Below are 15,374 nucleotides of genomic sequence, written 5' to 3'. Positions count from 1 at the left end.
TTTTTTTTTTTTACTTTTGGAGCTACCGCACAGGAAAGATAAAAGGAACTGAGATGTTTTACTATTTCATGAAAAATATTTGCTCATTTTGACTTCGAGGACAGCAGCATGTCTCAAAAAAGTATGGACAAGGCCACGTTCACCATTGTGTAGCATTCCCTCCTCTTTAACAACAGTCAGTTGTCCCATTCTTTTCTGATGAAATGTTAAATCACTCAGTTCAGTTGTGAATAAAATATTAGTTTATGAGATTTAACAGCATTCTGCTTTATTTTACAACTCCTGTCACTTTTAAATTAACAGTTTACCCTAAATCACAGGTGTCAAACTCATGGCCTGGGGGCCAAATCCGGCCCACAAGATGATCTGATGTTTCTGTTCTAACTGTCCCATCAGTCTGAGGTCTGCAGATTTCCTCAAGTATAAAAATGTGAACTTATCCTGATGATTTACGATTTCCTTGTTAAGTCACAAAATCTGAAAAAGTAAGGAGTAAAAAATATTTAGATGAGAAGTCAGGAATGTGGGAAAAGAAATTAATTTGTGTTTTAATTTCACATTTTCAAATTAGCATCTCACAATTAGGACTCAAACTTAGGATTTTGACTTTTAATTTCATACTTTGAGCATTTCAACTCATAATTTTGACTTCTCATATCATATTTTGAGCTTTTTTTAAACTTTCATTCTAATATATTTGCCTTTAAAAACATTATTTTTCTATTTCAATTTCATGTTTTGACCTTCTTGAACTAATAAATGTACTTTTCTTTAAACTTTTTTACCGTTTCTTCATCTTTTTAACTTTTTAAATGTCAAAATCTTTTATCATTAATCCTAAGTTTGTTTTTTTTCATATTTTATCTCTGGTGAAACAAGGTTGACAGTTTCTGGTTACAAAGGTGATCCTGTCAGGCCCTCGGGTTAGTCCTGAATCCAGAATCCGGCCCCTGCTGTGATGGAGTTTGAGACCCCTGCCCTAGATAGTAGTATATAAATGTAGAACAGCCACTAGTGCAGGCTCCAGCACGACACTGACCAAACATCACACAGTAGGTGGCGCCAGTGAAGCTGAGAGTAACCAGGAACGGAAGAAGAAGAAGAAGAAGTTCGCCAGTCCTCAGGTGCATGGATGTGGATTTGTGTCTGGGACCAGGTAAAGTGGAGCATGGGAGAGGAACCAGCTCTGTCTCAGTCACAGGAGACGGCTCAGCCTGCTCAAAGGGGCAGGAAAAGAAAGACGGTGGCCGAGAAGCTTGCAAATAAAAGGCGAAAGGACAGAGCCAGGTCTAAAACGAGAATCAACATCGGTTCAGCTTTTCAGCGCTGGCGACGGCTGAGGGAGCTCAGAGGATTCCAGAGTGATAGCATGCTCGCCGTTTTTCTGCTGGAAAGGTTCGTTTTTACTTCGTTTTTCTAGAAGTATGAAGTCTGGCCTGGTAGGGTTTCACAAAGTCATATTAGCACTATGCTAACCATGCAGTAGAGCAAATATCCGGGTCCTTTACCCCCCTTCCTCCCAATGGGAGGTTAGAACAGTCATGGTTACTGTGGTAACTGTTTTTAAACTTTGGTAACAAGCACTCATGTTCATGCAAACATGTTTATTTCTGTTATAGGATAAAGTCTTTTTAAAGTACTGATCCCCTGTCTTCAAACAGAATCAAAATGGTTTCAAATTTGCTAAAATGTCATTAAAGTTGCAAAAAATGGATCACTACAGGCAAAAGATGGGCGGAAAGTTGCTAAAATGGGGCAAACAGGTAGAAAGAGTGGTTTCAGATGAAAAAATGGGTTTATATTGGTAAAATGGGCACGAGAAATAGTGAGACAGTGAAAGAAGTAGCTTTAAAGAACCACTGCTCTAAACAACTGCTAAACCTTGTTTTTTATGGCACAGTTTGAGCTGAAATTCAGTCACGACTGTGGTAGTCGGCTTGGAATCTCACACTGTATGACCGGCTGAACTTGTTCTGGCTCTGTATAAAAAACTGGGAAATAAAACTTTAGAGCTGCTGTTCTCAAGTGACCTCGCCTCAAGTTCAACAAACAACTCCTTATTCTGATTTATTATTTTTCAACCAGACTTCTGTAATGAAACTCAGACAGTAAAGGATGGGGCAAAAAGGCTGAAGAAAATATCCCCTAATTTCTGGACTAGTATCACATTTGCGAAGGTTTCTTGTGACACATTCCAGATAGGATAAAAAAAAATCAAGGAAGGATGCCAGAAGTGATGAAAATTCCTGAAAACCTTCCCTTAAAGGTTCTGTAAAAAGTCCTAGTAGTTACTGTTGAAAATTCCAAAAGGTATCTGGTTGCTTGTGAAAAGGATTTATTGGAAAAGTGTCACCAAAACTTTTTGGGAGCATGCTCACAGAATTCCCCCCAAAATGAAGGTGAAATGATTTTAAGTTTCCTAAAATCATTTATAGGGGCGATTCCTCAAAGATTTCAGGGAGCTTCACGATGAAAATTCCTGAAAAAATCAAGTCAAGCTCTTTGTTTACGTTCTGCCATCAAACTTAAACTACCAAAAATGTTGGAAGTGCTTTTCACACGCTTTGACGCTTTTGCTGTCCCACTTTGGGGTCCTGAGCCACCAGTTTAGAACCACTGCTCTAGTGCAGTGGTTCTCAACCTTGGGGTTGGGACCCCATAAGGGGTCGCGAGACACTGAGAAGGGGTCTCCAGATGCCTTACAGAAACTACGAATACTTTTTAAAATTACACTGTTGCCACTTTACGCCGATTTGAGCAAATTTGAACCCGTTCTCATCACTTTTTTTACGACCAATTTCGGCACGTTTTTGCCACTCAAAACCCATTTTTGTCAAATTTTAAACCCTTTTCACCACTTTCTTTCTGCCTGTTGTTTTTGCCCCTTCTAAACCAATTCTTGTCACTTTCTGCCTATTGTTGGCTCTGTTGACCAATTACTGCCACTATTAACCCCTCTTAACCAATTTTTATGCCGTTTTTAACCACTTTTCACTATTTGATATGACCGTTTTTGCCATTTTAACCCATTTCAGCCAATTTCTGCCTCAGCAAACCCTTTCATGCCAGTTTATAGCAATTTTTTTTAATCCTATTTAACCAAATTTCCACCATTTTTTGCCACTTTAAAGCCATTTCAGACACTTTTTAATCCTCTTTTACCACTTGATATGCCTTTTTACCACTTTGACCCATTTTTGCCATTTTTTTTATTTTTTTGCCTTATTTATTTATTTCTTTTACACTTCTAACCCATTTCTGCTACTTTTAAAAGTTTTCATCACCTTATCCACCAATTTTTGCCATTATTAACCCATTTTAATTATGTTTTTAAGAAAAGGGACTTATATTTTTAAGAAGACTACTCACTACACAAATGAATAAAAAATGTATTTGTTTCTTGATAAGAGTGGTTATTACTAAGGTTAGATATAAAATATGGATACCACAGCTTAACTTTACAATGGACCATGATTTTGCAGACCCCAAGTTTGGTGGGGCCACAGAAATCTCTCCCCTTTATCCCCCTTATGGGCAGCCCTGTCTGCACTGGACATGCTTATGACTGTGTTTAGCCACCTTCAGGCACAGTGGGGGTCCCCGGTCCTTGGCCCCTTTATTTGGGGGGGTCGCGGGCTGAAAGGTTGACAAGCACTGCTCTAGAGTATGAATGCATTTTAAAGCGGCACTATGTAGTTTTTCCACCTTAATATAATATTTTGAGAGTCATTGTGATGGTACATCACCTTACAACAGGTTGAATGACACCTCTGTCATGGTCTGAGGGGGTCTGTAACGCCTTCACTGGCACAATGTAACTTCGAGGTGGATGGTAGGAACCCTTCCACACTAAAAAACTACAAATTTCTACTGCTTTGACTGCTTTACGGCATACGTCACTTCCCCCTCCCTCCCGCCTCGTTTAAAAGATGGAAGTCGAGGCGAAAGCTAAATGTAGAGTTGTTACCATGGCGGAAGCAGCGAAAAACCCAAAGAAAAGAAAAAAGTTTTATCATTGACTTAAAGTTACTTTTATCAACCAGCAAGTTTATTTTTTTGACCGGAAATGACACAGGCTTCTCCCAAAAGATAATAAGACAATGTACAAGAGGCATCATTGTGGAAAAAAATATTTCTCAACTTTGAACAAAAAGTGGTATGTCCAAAATTATTCATACCCTTTGCAAAATGTCACTGTCTTTGGGAAAATCCAAAGTTCTATACCATTCCAAGTAGTCCAAGCTGTTCTAAAGCATCCTAAGTACCCTGATTTGTTAGGAACAGCTGTTTTAATCAATTCAACAGGTGAAAAACAGCAGCTCTCTGCAGTTGGTTTGTGGACAGTCATGGCTAAGACAAAAAAGCTACACTGAGGACCTGCGGCTGCGCATTGTGGCTGCTCACAAGTCAGGAAAGGGCTATAAGGCCATATCTAAATGTTTTCAAGTTCCAGTGGCTACAGTGCAAAGTATTATTAAAAAATACAAGACGTTCTGCACTGTGGAAAATCTCAGAGGATGTGGGCGGAAGCCAAAAGTGACACCTGTGCTGGCCAGGAGGATAGTGAGAGAGGTGAAAAAGAATCCAAGGATCACCACCAAGGCCATCCTGGTGAATCTGGGCTCTGCTTGCAGCAACATCTCAAGGCAGACAGTCCAACGGACACTGCACACTGCTGGGCTCTATGGACGCAGACCAAGGAGGACGCCACTTCTCCAGATAAGGCACACAAAAGCCCACTTGGCCTTTGCAAATGCTCATCTGGACAAAGAAGAAGACTTCTGCTCTTCTGTTTTATGGTCAGATGAAACAAAAATTGAATTATTTGGCCACAATGATGTATCCTTCATTTGGCGTAAAAAAGGAGAAGACTTCAACCCTAAGAACACCATCCCTACTGTCAAACATGGTGGTGGGAACCTAATGCTTTGGGGGTGTTTTTCAGCCAATGGGCCAGGGAGCCTAATCACAGTAAACGGCACCATGAAAAAAGAGGAATACATCAAGATTCTCAAAGACAACATCAGGCAGTCTGCAGAGAAACTTGGCCTTGGGCACCAGTGGACATTTCAGCACGATAACGACCCAAAACACACAGCAAAAGTGGTGAAGAAATGGCTAATGGACAAAAACATTAACGTTTTGCAGTGGCCCAGCCAGAGTCCTGACTTGAATCCAATTGAGAATCTGTGGAGGGAGCTAAAGATCAGAGTGATGGCAAGGAGACCCTCCAACCTGAAAGAGTTGGAGCTCATCACAAAAGATGAATGGGCAAAAATACCAGTGGAGACATGCATAAAGCTGGTCAACAATTATAGGAAGCGTTTGATAGCTGTAATAGCCAATAAAGGCTTTTCTATTGATTATTAAGAAGGGTATGAATAATTTTGGACATGCCACTTTTTGTTCAAATGTAAATAAAAGCTGAGAAATATTTTTTTCCCACAATAATGCCTCTTGTACATTGTCTTATTATCCTTTAGTAGATGCCCGTGTCATTTCTAATCAAGAAAAGACTTGCTTGTTGAATAAAAGTAACTTTAAGTCAAAATTTGCCAGGGGTATGAATAATTTTGGGCTTGACTGTATATACAGTACTCTTGAGTTTGTAATGTGTCTTTTCGTATCACTAAGGGCCATCTCGTCATCAGTTTATTCACTATCTCGCTGAAACAGGACGGGGGGGCAGGGGCGACTTCACGGTAATTAAACCAAGCGGAACTTAGTGATTTTCAACATCGTCATTTAGCCAAAAATAAATACATTACCTCTTCACTATCCATCCTGCAAACAGCCGCTAAAGACAGAAGAGTAGTTTTGAAGGTAAGTCCCGTCTTCTTTCATTCACTTCCAAAAAAAATGCGCGCGACTGGGAGATCAGGATCTTTATGGCGGTACGCGCTGGTGCTCATGGGTAATTGAGTGTTCCTTCTGGTAAAGCACTACCGCTTTTGTCCACCGGCGCCGCAAAACAAAAAAAAAAGTGAAAGTTCCTTTGTGCTGCTTTAAACTCTAGTTGCAGCCTGGACAGATCTTGTGTAGTGTGCCATCTGTATTCATACATTCATACATGAATGCAGAAGGCTTCCATACATCTAAAATATATTTATTGTTGCCCTAACTATTCCAGTGTTTACGGTGTTTTTGTGTTTCCCCTTGTTTTTAGGTATAGGTGGGCTCCATCAAATTTAATGACACTGAAACACACATTACTGAGACCACATCCCTCCCCACATGGATCCGCTGTTGCTTCAGAGTCTCGTTCCAAACAGTGAGTATCACTCAATGTTGATTTGAACTTTGGCTAAAACATGGGATAACTGTTTTCTCTGATATGTGTCCTCATTTCTACCTCATTCATTTAGAGCTGGATGATAGAAGGAAAACAATGGCATTGCAAAATTCTTCCTCTCTGAGACGGACAGTCATGTGCGTAAGTTTTAGGCATGTAGGGTGCTAAGGAATGACACACATGTCACTTGGCAGCCATGGTCAAGCTCGACAGCATCTCTTTTGTCCGGGGCTTTTCACACCTGGTAATATGCCAGGAGACCGCTGGCAGTTTTCGGTGAAGGGGTTCGTGGCAACCCCACCACCCACCAGGACAGTACTCTAGGCCACTGGTTTTCAACTGGTCATACATCAGCACCCACCACTACCTCCTTAAGAGAAATCAGGACCCAAGTTTTGAAAAATTTCAAGCACTCAAATGTATCTTATAAAGAATTTGACAGTGTGGACCCTAAATGGAACAAACCACAACCAATCAATGAGCCAGACCAAAATAAACATTTTTTAAAAGAACATCATTACAGAAGGAAATTTTATTTTACCCAATTTTCCCTGGACAGGATGGAAATTTGTTAAGTTCATAAGGAATTTAATCAGTATCTTGGAAAAACCTGCTTGTTATTCAAAGAAAAGGAGATAAATAAGTTGAAATCTTGAGACAAACCCTGAAATTTACTCAGTCATAGGAAAACCTAGTGAACACATGTATGTTTGTGCCCCTAGGGCTTCCATACAAAAGCGTTTTTGCTTGATTATTTATTTTCTCCCTGCCACTCATTTTGCGATCCACTTGAAAGAGCTTCGTGACCCCCTTTGGGTCCCGACCCACCAGTTGAGAACCACTGCTTTAGGCCATGCTTACTCGTCACATCCACCATTTTCTCTGCCCTAAAAGATCCAATGCCCCTGGTAATATGCACGGACATCCAGAGCACGACTGGGGTTGTGTCAGTCCTTCCTGCAGCTTACCCGCCACATCTACGCTGTACTTCAGACTTAATTTTGGCCCAAACATTCCTCAAGGTTCTGCACGGTACTATTTATATCAGGGCTGCACTGCAGCATCGGGGTTACAGCTGTCACCACACAGTCTGTTTGACCCTCCTTTCTGTGCGGAGTTTGCATGTCCTCCTTGTTAATGTGTGGGTTTCCCCCCCTTTGGTAGACTGCTGGACAGTCCAGGTTGGACCCCGCCTCTCTCCCAGTAACAGCTGTGATTGCCCCCCCCCCCCGCCCACAGGATAAATGCTGAAGATAATAGATTGATGGAGATGCATAACATGCTTTTTTAGAAGGACATTATACCAGATAAATGCAGTACATTTTAGTGTGTGTGAACTTAAATGTATTTTATTTATATGACCTTGTTAGTAAAATTACCAGATTACACCCAAAAAAAAATCACCCAGCCTACATTATCACCAGTTATTTTTAAATCCAATAGAAAAATCTTGATGAAATTTTGATTTTTTTTCACTTTCTAGTAACTAAATTAAGAGCGATCAAGTAATTCAGCAAAAATCTATCCAAACAGTCGACTTGTTGTCCCAAACTTTAAAGATTACAGTAACGTTGTGTTAAAGACTTTTTTGAGGACTCTGGGGTTTAATGTTTTGCATGATACAAGGCCAATCTAAGGACCTTAACAGGTTTAATCAAAATGTATTCTTAAGCCAAACCTGAGAGCTTTTTTAGGGCAACAACAATCCAGTTTTTCAACCTAGATAACGACAAACATGCTCACCCGTTAACAGAGGCTGAAACTCTTCCATTATTTTGTAATCTTCACAGAAATGACTGTTCTCCAGTGGCTCCTGAAGTCATACGTGAGCTGTTCGAAGAAAAGATGGCAGAGTATGAGAAGAAACTTCGTCGTTTGAAAGAAGAAAACCAGCGTCAACACAAACTTCTGGAGGCTGTTTTCAACCCTGAAATCCAGTTAGAAACTGCAGGTTTGGACGGTTTGTTTTTAGTCATATTATGTGAATCATTAGAGTTGACAAATGTCTGAGACAAGATGAGGCCTGGGAACTAAAGTTGCTTCCCAGTGTCAGCCTGTGACTGTCTGCACATCTCTACACTGTCTGAGGTGATGTTGTTCCCAGCTGCTGCCTTCAGCACCTGGTTATATCTCCACATCTACAGTACCTATTAAAAGTATTCACCCCCTTGGATGTTTTACCCTTTTACTGATTTTATTAATCAGCCATGGTCAGTATAATTTGGCTTTGTTGACAAAAATATAAATAAAAATGATAATCATAGTATTGTAAAAGTGAAAACATGTTTCCACATAGTAATGTCAGTTAAATACAAATATGTTATATAAAAGAACTGCATAAATATTCACCCCCTTTAAATCACAGGTGTCAAACTCAAGGCCCGGGAGCCAAATCCGGCCCACAAGATGATCACATATTTCTGTTTTAACTGTCCCATCAATCTGATGTCTGCAGATTTCCTCAACTATAGAAATGTGAACTTATCCTTATGATTTAAGATTTCCTTGTTAACTCATAAAATCTGAAAAAGTGGGGAGTAAAAATATTTAGATGAGAGGTCAGGAATGTGGGAAAAGAAATTAATTTGTGTTTTAATTTCACATTTTCAAACTAGTATCTCACAATTAGGACTCAAACTTGGGATTTTGACTTTTAATTTCATACTCTGAGCATTTCAACTCATAATTTTGCCTTCTCATATCATATTTTGAGCTTTAAGATTCATAATTCTAATTTTAAAGTGATATTTTGATCTTTTTAACCAATTATTTTGTATTTGACCTCATATTTTCAACTCCAAACTTTGTCTTCATAATCCCATAGTTTGACCTTTTAGAATCAAAATTTAAAATTTTGAATCATATTTTGACTTTTAATTTCAAATTTTATTTTATATTTTGACCTTTTAGACACATGATTTTGACTTTCTTTCTAATTATTTGCCTTTAAAAACAATATTTTTCAGTTTCATACTTGACCTTTTTGAACTAATAAATTTACTTTATTCAGATTGAGCCTTTAAATTTTTCCTTTTTAACTTTTTAAATGTCAAAATCATTTATCATCAGTGCTAAGTTTTTTTTTTCATATTTATTACCAGTGAAACAAGGTTGACAGTTTCTGGTTACAAAGGTGATCCTGTTAGGCCCTCAGGTTAGTCCTGAATCCAGAATCCGGCCCCTGCTGTGATTGAGTTTGACACCCCTGCTTTTATGTGACTGCCCTAATTCAACAGAGTCCATCCAACTGGTGCTAGTAATCTCTCATTAGTGAAATGGGATCACCTGGGTGCAGTGAATGTATCTCAAATGATTATAACATAAAGACAGCTGTGTCTGGAAGGTCCAGTCACTGGTTAATCGGTATTCCTTGCTACCATTAACAACGAAGACAAAAGAACACCCCAAACAACTCAGAGAGAAGGTTATTGAAAAGTAAAAGTCATGGGATGGATGCAAAAACATTTCCAAGGCTCTAAACATCCCCCAGAGTTCAGTTAAATCCATCATGAAGACATGGAAAGAATATGGCACGTGTGTAAATCTGCCTAGATCAGACCGTCCTCACAAACTGAGCATAGAAATACATGTTGGTGTGAATTGCCTTTTAAAAAGAGATTTCTGTTTCCCATTTATCTACTTGCAACATCCAAAAACTAGCTGCACTGTCACCAGCAACAATCTTAAACGGTCTATTCGTGCCATGAATCTTTCAGTCTGGACTGGGCTTAAGACAACATTTTGGATGCCAAACAATTAAAATCTCTGGAGAAGATGCCCAGATGGTCCAGAACGTTCTAGCTGACCATCTGCCACCAGTTGGACATGTCATCACTGTGTTCTAAAACAAAAATGGTCTGTTCTATTTTGCTCCATATGTAAGCCTTTCTTTTATTTTGAAATGCAAAGACTAAAGTAAACCACAAAATGTGAAACATATCTGAACATTTAAGAAAGCATACAGCCATCAGAGCTTTGTGTTTACAACAAACCACAGGACAAGAATGAATATTTGATTTTTCTCCACAGACATCCAGCAGCTGATGGTGAGAAAAGGAAAGGTTCTCCCTGAGCAGCAGGAGAGGAGCTCCAGTCGGAAACAGGAGGATCCACCAGAATTGGCACACATTAAAGAGGAACAGGAGGAACTGTGGATCAATCAGGAGGGAGAGCAGCTTCAAGGAGCGGAGGAGGCTGACATCAACATGTTCACATTCACACCCATCCCTGTGAAGAGTGAGGAAGAAGATGGAGAGAAACCTCAGACCTCACAACTTCAAGAAAACCAAAGTGGAGAGAACAGAGACACAGAGTATTTAAAAACAGAAGCTGAAGAGGACTGTGGAGGATCAGAAGGAGATGGGTACTTTAATCTAGACAGTAATTTACAGCCAGCTACTCCTAAAGAGACTTCCGACCCCTCTGGGTCTGAGACTGATGACAGTGCTGATTGGAAGGAGAGTGATGAACCTCAGGAAAGTGTAAACCCTCTGCAGAATGAGGGCATAACTGTGAATGATATGATATTTAACACTGGAGACACATTAGTTGGCTCCTCTGAATGTGCTCCAACCTTTGGACAAAAGATACACATAGGAATCCAAACAGATAAACCATTATATAAAAGATACCCTCGTAATTTATCAAACAAACCTTTTAGCTGCTCAGTTTGTAAGAAAAAGTTTAACTGGAGAACAGAGATGATGAAGCACATGAGAGTCCACTCAGGAGAGAAACCATTTAGCTGTTCAGTTTGTGGTAAAATATTTTCTCTCCAAGGAAATCTGCAGAAACATGCAGTTGTCCACACAGGGGAGAAACCGTTTAGTTGTTCAGTTTGTGGTAAAGGGTTTACTTCACATGGAAACTTGAAGACTCACCTTGCTATCCACACAGGGGAGAAACCGTATGTCTGTTCAGTGTGTGGTCTTGCGTTCACACGAAAAGGAACTCTGCAAAGACACTCTGTTGTCCACACTGGGGAGAAACCATTTAGCTGCAGTGTTTGTGATAGAAGATTCAGTCAGCCGCTGAGTTTAAAAAAACACAGGTGTTTTTTAGTAAGAGGAGAAAAAAATAAGTGAAACTTCAAGTTTCTCATTAGTGTTGGTTCTGTATGATCTGGCAGAGTTTGAAAATGTATCCGGAGTCAGTAGGCTTTCCTCGTGTTTAACTTTTAACTTAAAACCCCATTTCTAAAAAAGTTAGGATGCTGTTTAAAAGGTAATAACTGGAACTATTGCCTCACAGTTCCATGGCTCCACAAGGTGTTCAGTTGCCCAATGATGGGAGTAGTGGCTTAAGAAGGTGTTTCTAAGAAGTTACAATATGGTCACAGTGACCTCCCAATATGTACAGTCACAGTGAGTGACCCTTGATCTCTGAAATCTAATCCTTTCTCTCTCAGCCTAGCTGAAGTTTTGTGCCAAATTTGACAAAAATCTGTTGATGTGGTCTTGAAATATGTGCTTGTAAGAATGGAGATCACCATGACTATGTCCTTGTAGCTTCAGTTCATCCTTGAGTCAGAGTGAACATTTTTGCAATGTTTTAAGAAAATCCCTAAAAGTGTTCTTGATAAATCGCTTTCACTAGAATGGTCTGGATGGATGTACTTTCTCTGTTTTCAAATGTTGAAACAGAGAAATATATTTTTCAACTACATACCCAATTTGAATTTGTGCGTAGCAACATGTTAGAGCTGCTCAGTTATGGGGAAAACATCATTACCATGGTTATTGTGATTGATATTAAGATCATTGTTAATTAACAAGATTGCTAACTGATTTTACTCCTGTATCTGTGTGAATTTCAAATATTCAGGCCTCAGTAAATTGTTGTTTTGCCTTGAGAGGCAGCTACAGCATTGTAACAAACAATGTGAAAAAATGTCTGTTTTATTCATTTCTTGAGGACTGATTATATACAGAAAAGGTTAAAGAAATGTGAACTAAGTTATGGTAAATGCTAGTCAATAAAACAATCACTCTTCATTTTATAGGTTATTATCATGCCTTACAGCATTTGTTAAAGTTATAGCAGGGATCTCAGGAAAACAATATTCTTTAATTTCAAAGTAAGCATGCACTGAAAGAGTCAGAGATGGAGGAGGAGAGTAAATTCGTATCACCCTAGCCTGATGGTTTAAATAATTAAAATAGTGTACACAAAAAGCTGTTGTGATTTATCTTCAGAGACCCTGTATGTACATGTTATGGCATTATCACATTTGACTTTCCTACAACATGATAATAAAAACTGCTGTTAGAATTTTTAAGATTATTTGAAATATATTTGTACATTTCAGAGAATTTCCCTTTCATTTGTTGTGGTGGGGTTGCTTTAAAATTCTATGCACTTTCATTGGAATTTCTAAATTTTGAAGAATTTGATTAGAAATATGTGGAATTTCATTTAAATTTTAATTACAATTGTTCTGTTCATTGACCTTTTAGGGAATTTGGCTGTTTGGGGGAACTTTATATTGATGAAATTTGTTTGTACATTTTCAGTAATTTCCTGGGAAAACTGGGGGACATTTTGGGTGGATTTGAAATTTTGGGAGTTTGCTTGACATTATCAGGAATTTTCATGGGATTTTTGTTAAAAATTATATTCAACCTTTAGGCTTTTTCTGAAAGTTTTACTGAAACATTTGGGGAATATTTGAAGACATTTTTGGGTATTTATAACTGGATTTAACATCAGAAACAATATAATTTACATTTTGAGGGGTGCAAACAGGTAGATAGGTTGGTAGGTAGGTAAGTAGATATATAGGTAGGTAGATATTTATTTTGAGTATATAAAACAGAGTGCAAAGTGGCCATACAAAGAAAAAACATAATGCTCATAGACAAATAAATACAGTGCAATGCAAATTTCAAATGTAACAATTTCATTCATATCCTAAAAGGGAGGAAGTAAACACCTTAGTTAATCCCACTCCTTCTCCACAGTTGACTAATTTGCTATTTTCAAAATTATAAATTCATTACAGATTTTATTTCCTATATCAAATATATATTTATATAAATTTATGCTTGTATACATATACCTATTCAAACGGAATTGCTTTTTATAAATATTGAATCTGGAATATTAAATATTTAATCCTTACAATATTATCATCATAAACTTTACATTTAAATATAAACATACAAAAAAGGAAATTGGTGATAATAGTGATACAATTATTACCACTATTATCATCACCATAAAATTTGGGACAGTCTTTTCATGAGAGCTCTTCCTGGTCGTCTTTCGCTACATTTGTGACATATTGCATTTCTATGGGTGGGTACGCTTCATTTTTACTTTTTAAACAGGCTAAAGTATTGAAGAATTTTCACTGAGATTGTTGGAAATGTATTGAAATATGAAGGAATTTGGAGGGCAATTTTTAGGTTTTGAAAATATAACAATAAAAGAAATTTTCAGACTTCCAGAACAAGTAGAAGTTTAGTTCATACTTGGCCTTCAGTTCCTGTGGTCTATCATCAGGTGGTCAAAAACCTACTAGTTCTTTCTGCAGAAATGAGGCCTTTCAGAAATTTGTTTTGCTATTTGAGTTTTATTTGGGTCAGCCATGTATAGAACTTTAAAAAACATGTTATTTGTGAAAGTTACTCCCAATAAGTGAAAATTGAGATGTTTTGTGTGTTGTACCGTGAGATAAGCCTTATGTCCTGATACACATTTTTTTGGTGAAAACTACTTCCTGTTCAAGGATGAGGCTCAGGTTTTATTCTTATTGGTCGTTCTCATCTCAAAGAAGTGGGAGAAAAAAAATGTGTTCAAAATAAAAGCTTGGGTCTCAGGGGGATATGAGTTCCTTACAACTTTGCGAAGTGGCTTCAATATTGAAAATAATTACATGGGAAAAAAAGTTCAGAATAAAGGCAGCGAAATCACAGCTGGTCTTTTAATAGAAAAAACAGGTGGGCTTTTACTTTGAAATGCATGCAGGAAGTACACCATGCTCTTTAGCACTCACTGTAAACGTGTCTTACAGTCAGTGTCTGCATTTGGAGTTTGAGGCAAATAATTGCTGGTGACTGCTCTTCTATGGTCGTTCACACTCAAATGTTTTTAGCTCCTGAATAATCCTTGTACTTTTCTAAGTCCAGCAAATCACAGACAAGGATGCTCTTTGAATGTTTGAACTTTATTACAAGATAATAAATCTACTGGAACTGGAATTTTTTTACAAATGCAAAAACTCCATTTGTCACATTTATGGTTGCTTGTAAGAGAACTAGAAACTCCAGTGCTTAATCAGTGACACCTAAAGTCACATTTTCATTTCCAATATCTCTCCTTCATTAGTACTAAAAACAACATAAACATCTCTAGTAGAATTTTGGTTAATCAGCTTTTCTCTTGCATGAGTGGAGCCTTTTTTTTTTATTCCATTAAAGTTTCAGACACCCTTCCAATAAAAGTTATCGCCACAGACGTGAGGTTTATCCGTGTCTTCATTACAAGATCTGAAACAGAAAAAAAAACATATTTCCTTCTAAAATGTACAAAAATAATTCAATCCAAAACAAACACTGAACTCCCTTCATCCAGTCTGGATAACTCCAGTGTTTTCAGGATGAAATAATACAATATTTGTATTGATACTAAACTACTGAACATGTCAACTTAAACAGATGGACATTAACACATTTGAAAATGAACTGAAGAAGCAAAGAGACAGGGTGATAATGACATTCTTATCCTCATCCCTGAGTTCCAACAAACATAATTTGGCCTGAGTGAACCTTGAAACACAAACACACATCAGTATTTGCTATAAATGAACAATCTGTCCCTGGATGGTGAACCATTTCTGTCTTAACACCAGACATTAATCTATATGGATGGTGCTTTACTCTGACTTATTTTAGAGTCACAAGCATCACTTTGAACCAAATAAGCATCAGACTGTGTTTATTGACAGCTATGGTGCATATCATCTCTAGTGCTGTAGGATGTGTCAGGTCCAGGCAAGAGTAGAAGTCTATCTGATCTGTGTTTATCTTCCCTGTGAATAATAGTTTGTTTCCACTGAGAGGTACGGTTCAGTTTGGTACAG

The 15,374-nt window shown here is 38.1% G+C and overlaps 1 protein-coding gene across 1 annotated transcript; it reads left to right on the top strand.

The window, feature by feature from the left end:
• Nucleotides 1-1,133: 1,133 nt before the first annotated feature.
• LOC121523797 (zinc finger protein 16-like) lies at nt 1,134-12,502 on the top strand. The gene is made up of 4 exons (XM_041808847.1): nt 1,134-1,395; nt 6,167-6,271; nt 8,083-8,243; nt 10,322-12,502. Exons 1-4 carry the CDS (start codon nt 1,169-1,171, stop codon nt 11,374-11,376), a joined length of 1,548 nt encoding a protein of 515 aa, XP_041664781.1. The 5' UTR covers nt 1,134-1,168; the 3' UTR covers nt 11,377-12,502.
• The last annotated feature ends 2,872 nt before the right edge of the window (nt 12,503-15,374 follow it).

This window comes from Cheilinus undulatus, linkage group 16, assembly GCF_018320785.1.
Source record: "Cheilinus undulatus linkage group 16, ASM1832078v1, whole genome shotgun sequence".
Lineage (NCBI taxonomy): Eukaryota > Metazoa > Chordata > Actinopteri > Labriformes > Labridae > Cheilinus > Cheilinus undulatus.
Note: the sequence above shows the minus strand (reverse complement) of the source record. Positions and strands in the feature narration are given on the sequence as shown.

Excerpts from the sequence above, each read along its gene's own strand:
- LOC121523797 (XM_041808847.1), top strand. The coding sequence starts at position 1,169 with ATGGGAGAGGAACCAGCTCTGTCTCAGTCACAGGAGACGGCTCAGCCT. Across the intron at positions 1,396-6,166 it reads GCCGTTTTTCTGCTGGAAAG|GTATAGGTGGGCTCCATCAA; the intron begins GTTCGTTTTTAC and ends CCTTGTTTTTAG. Across the intron at positions 6,272-8,082 it reads TCAGAGTCTCGTTCCAAACA|AAATGACTGTTCTCCAGTGG; the intron begins GTGAGTATCACT and ends TAATCTTCACAG.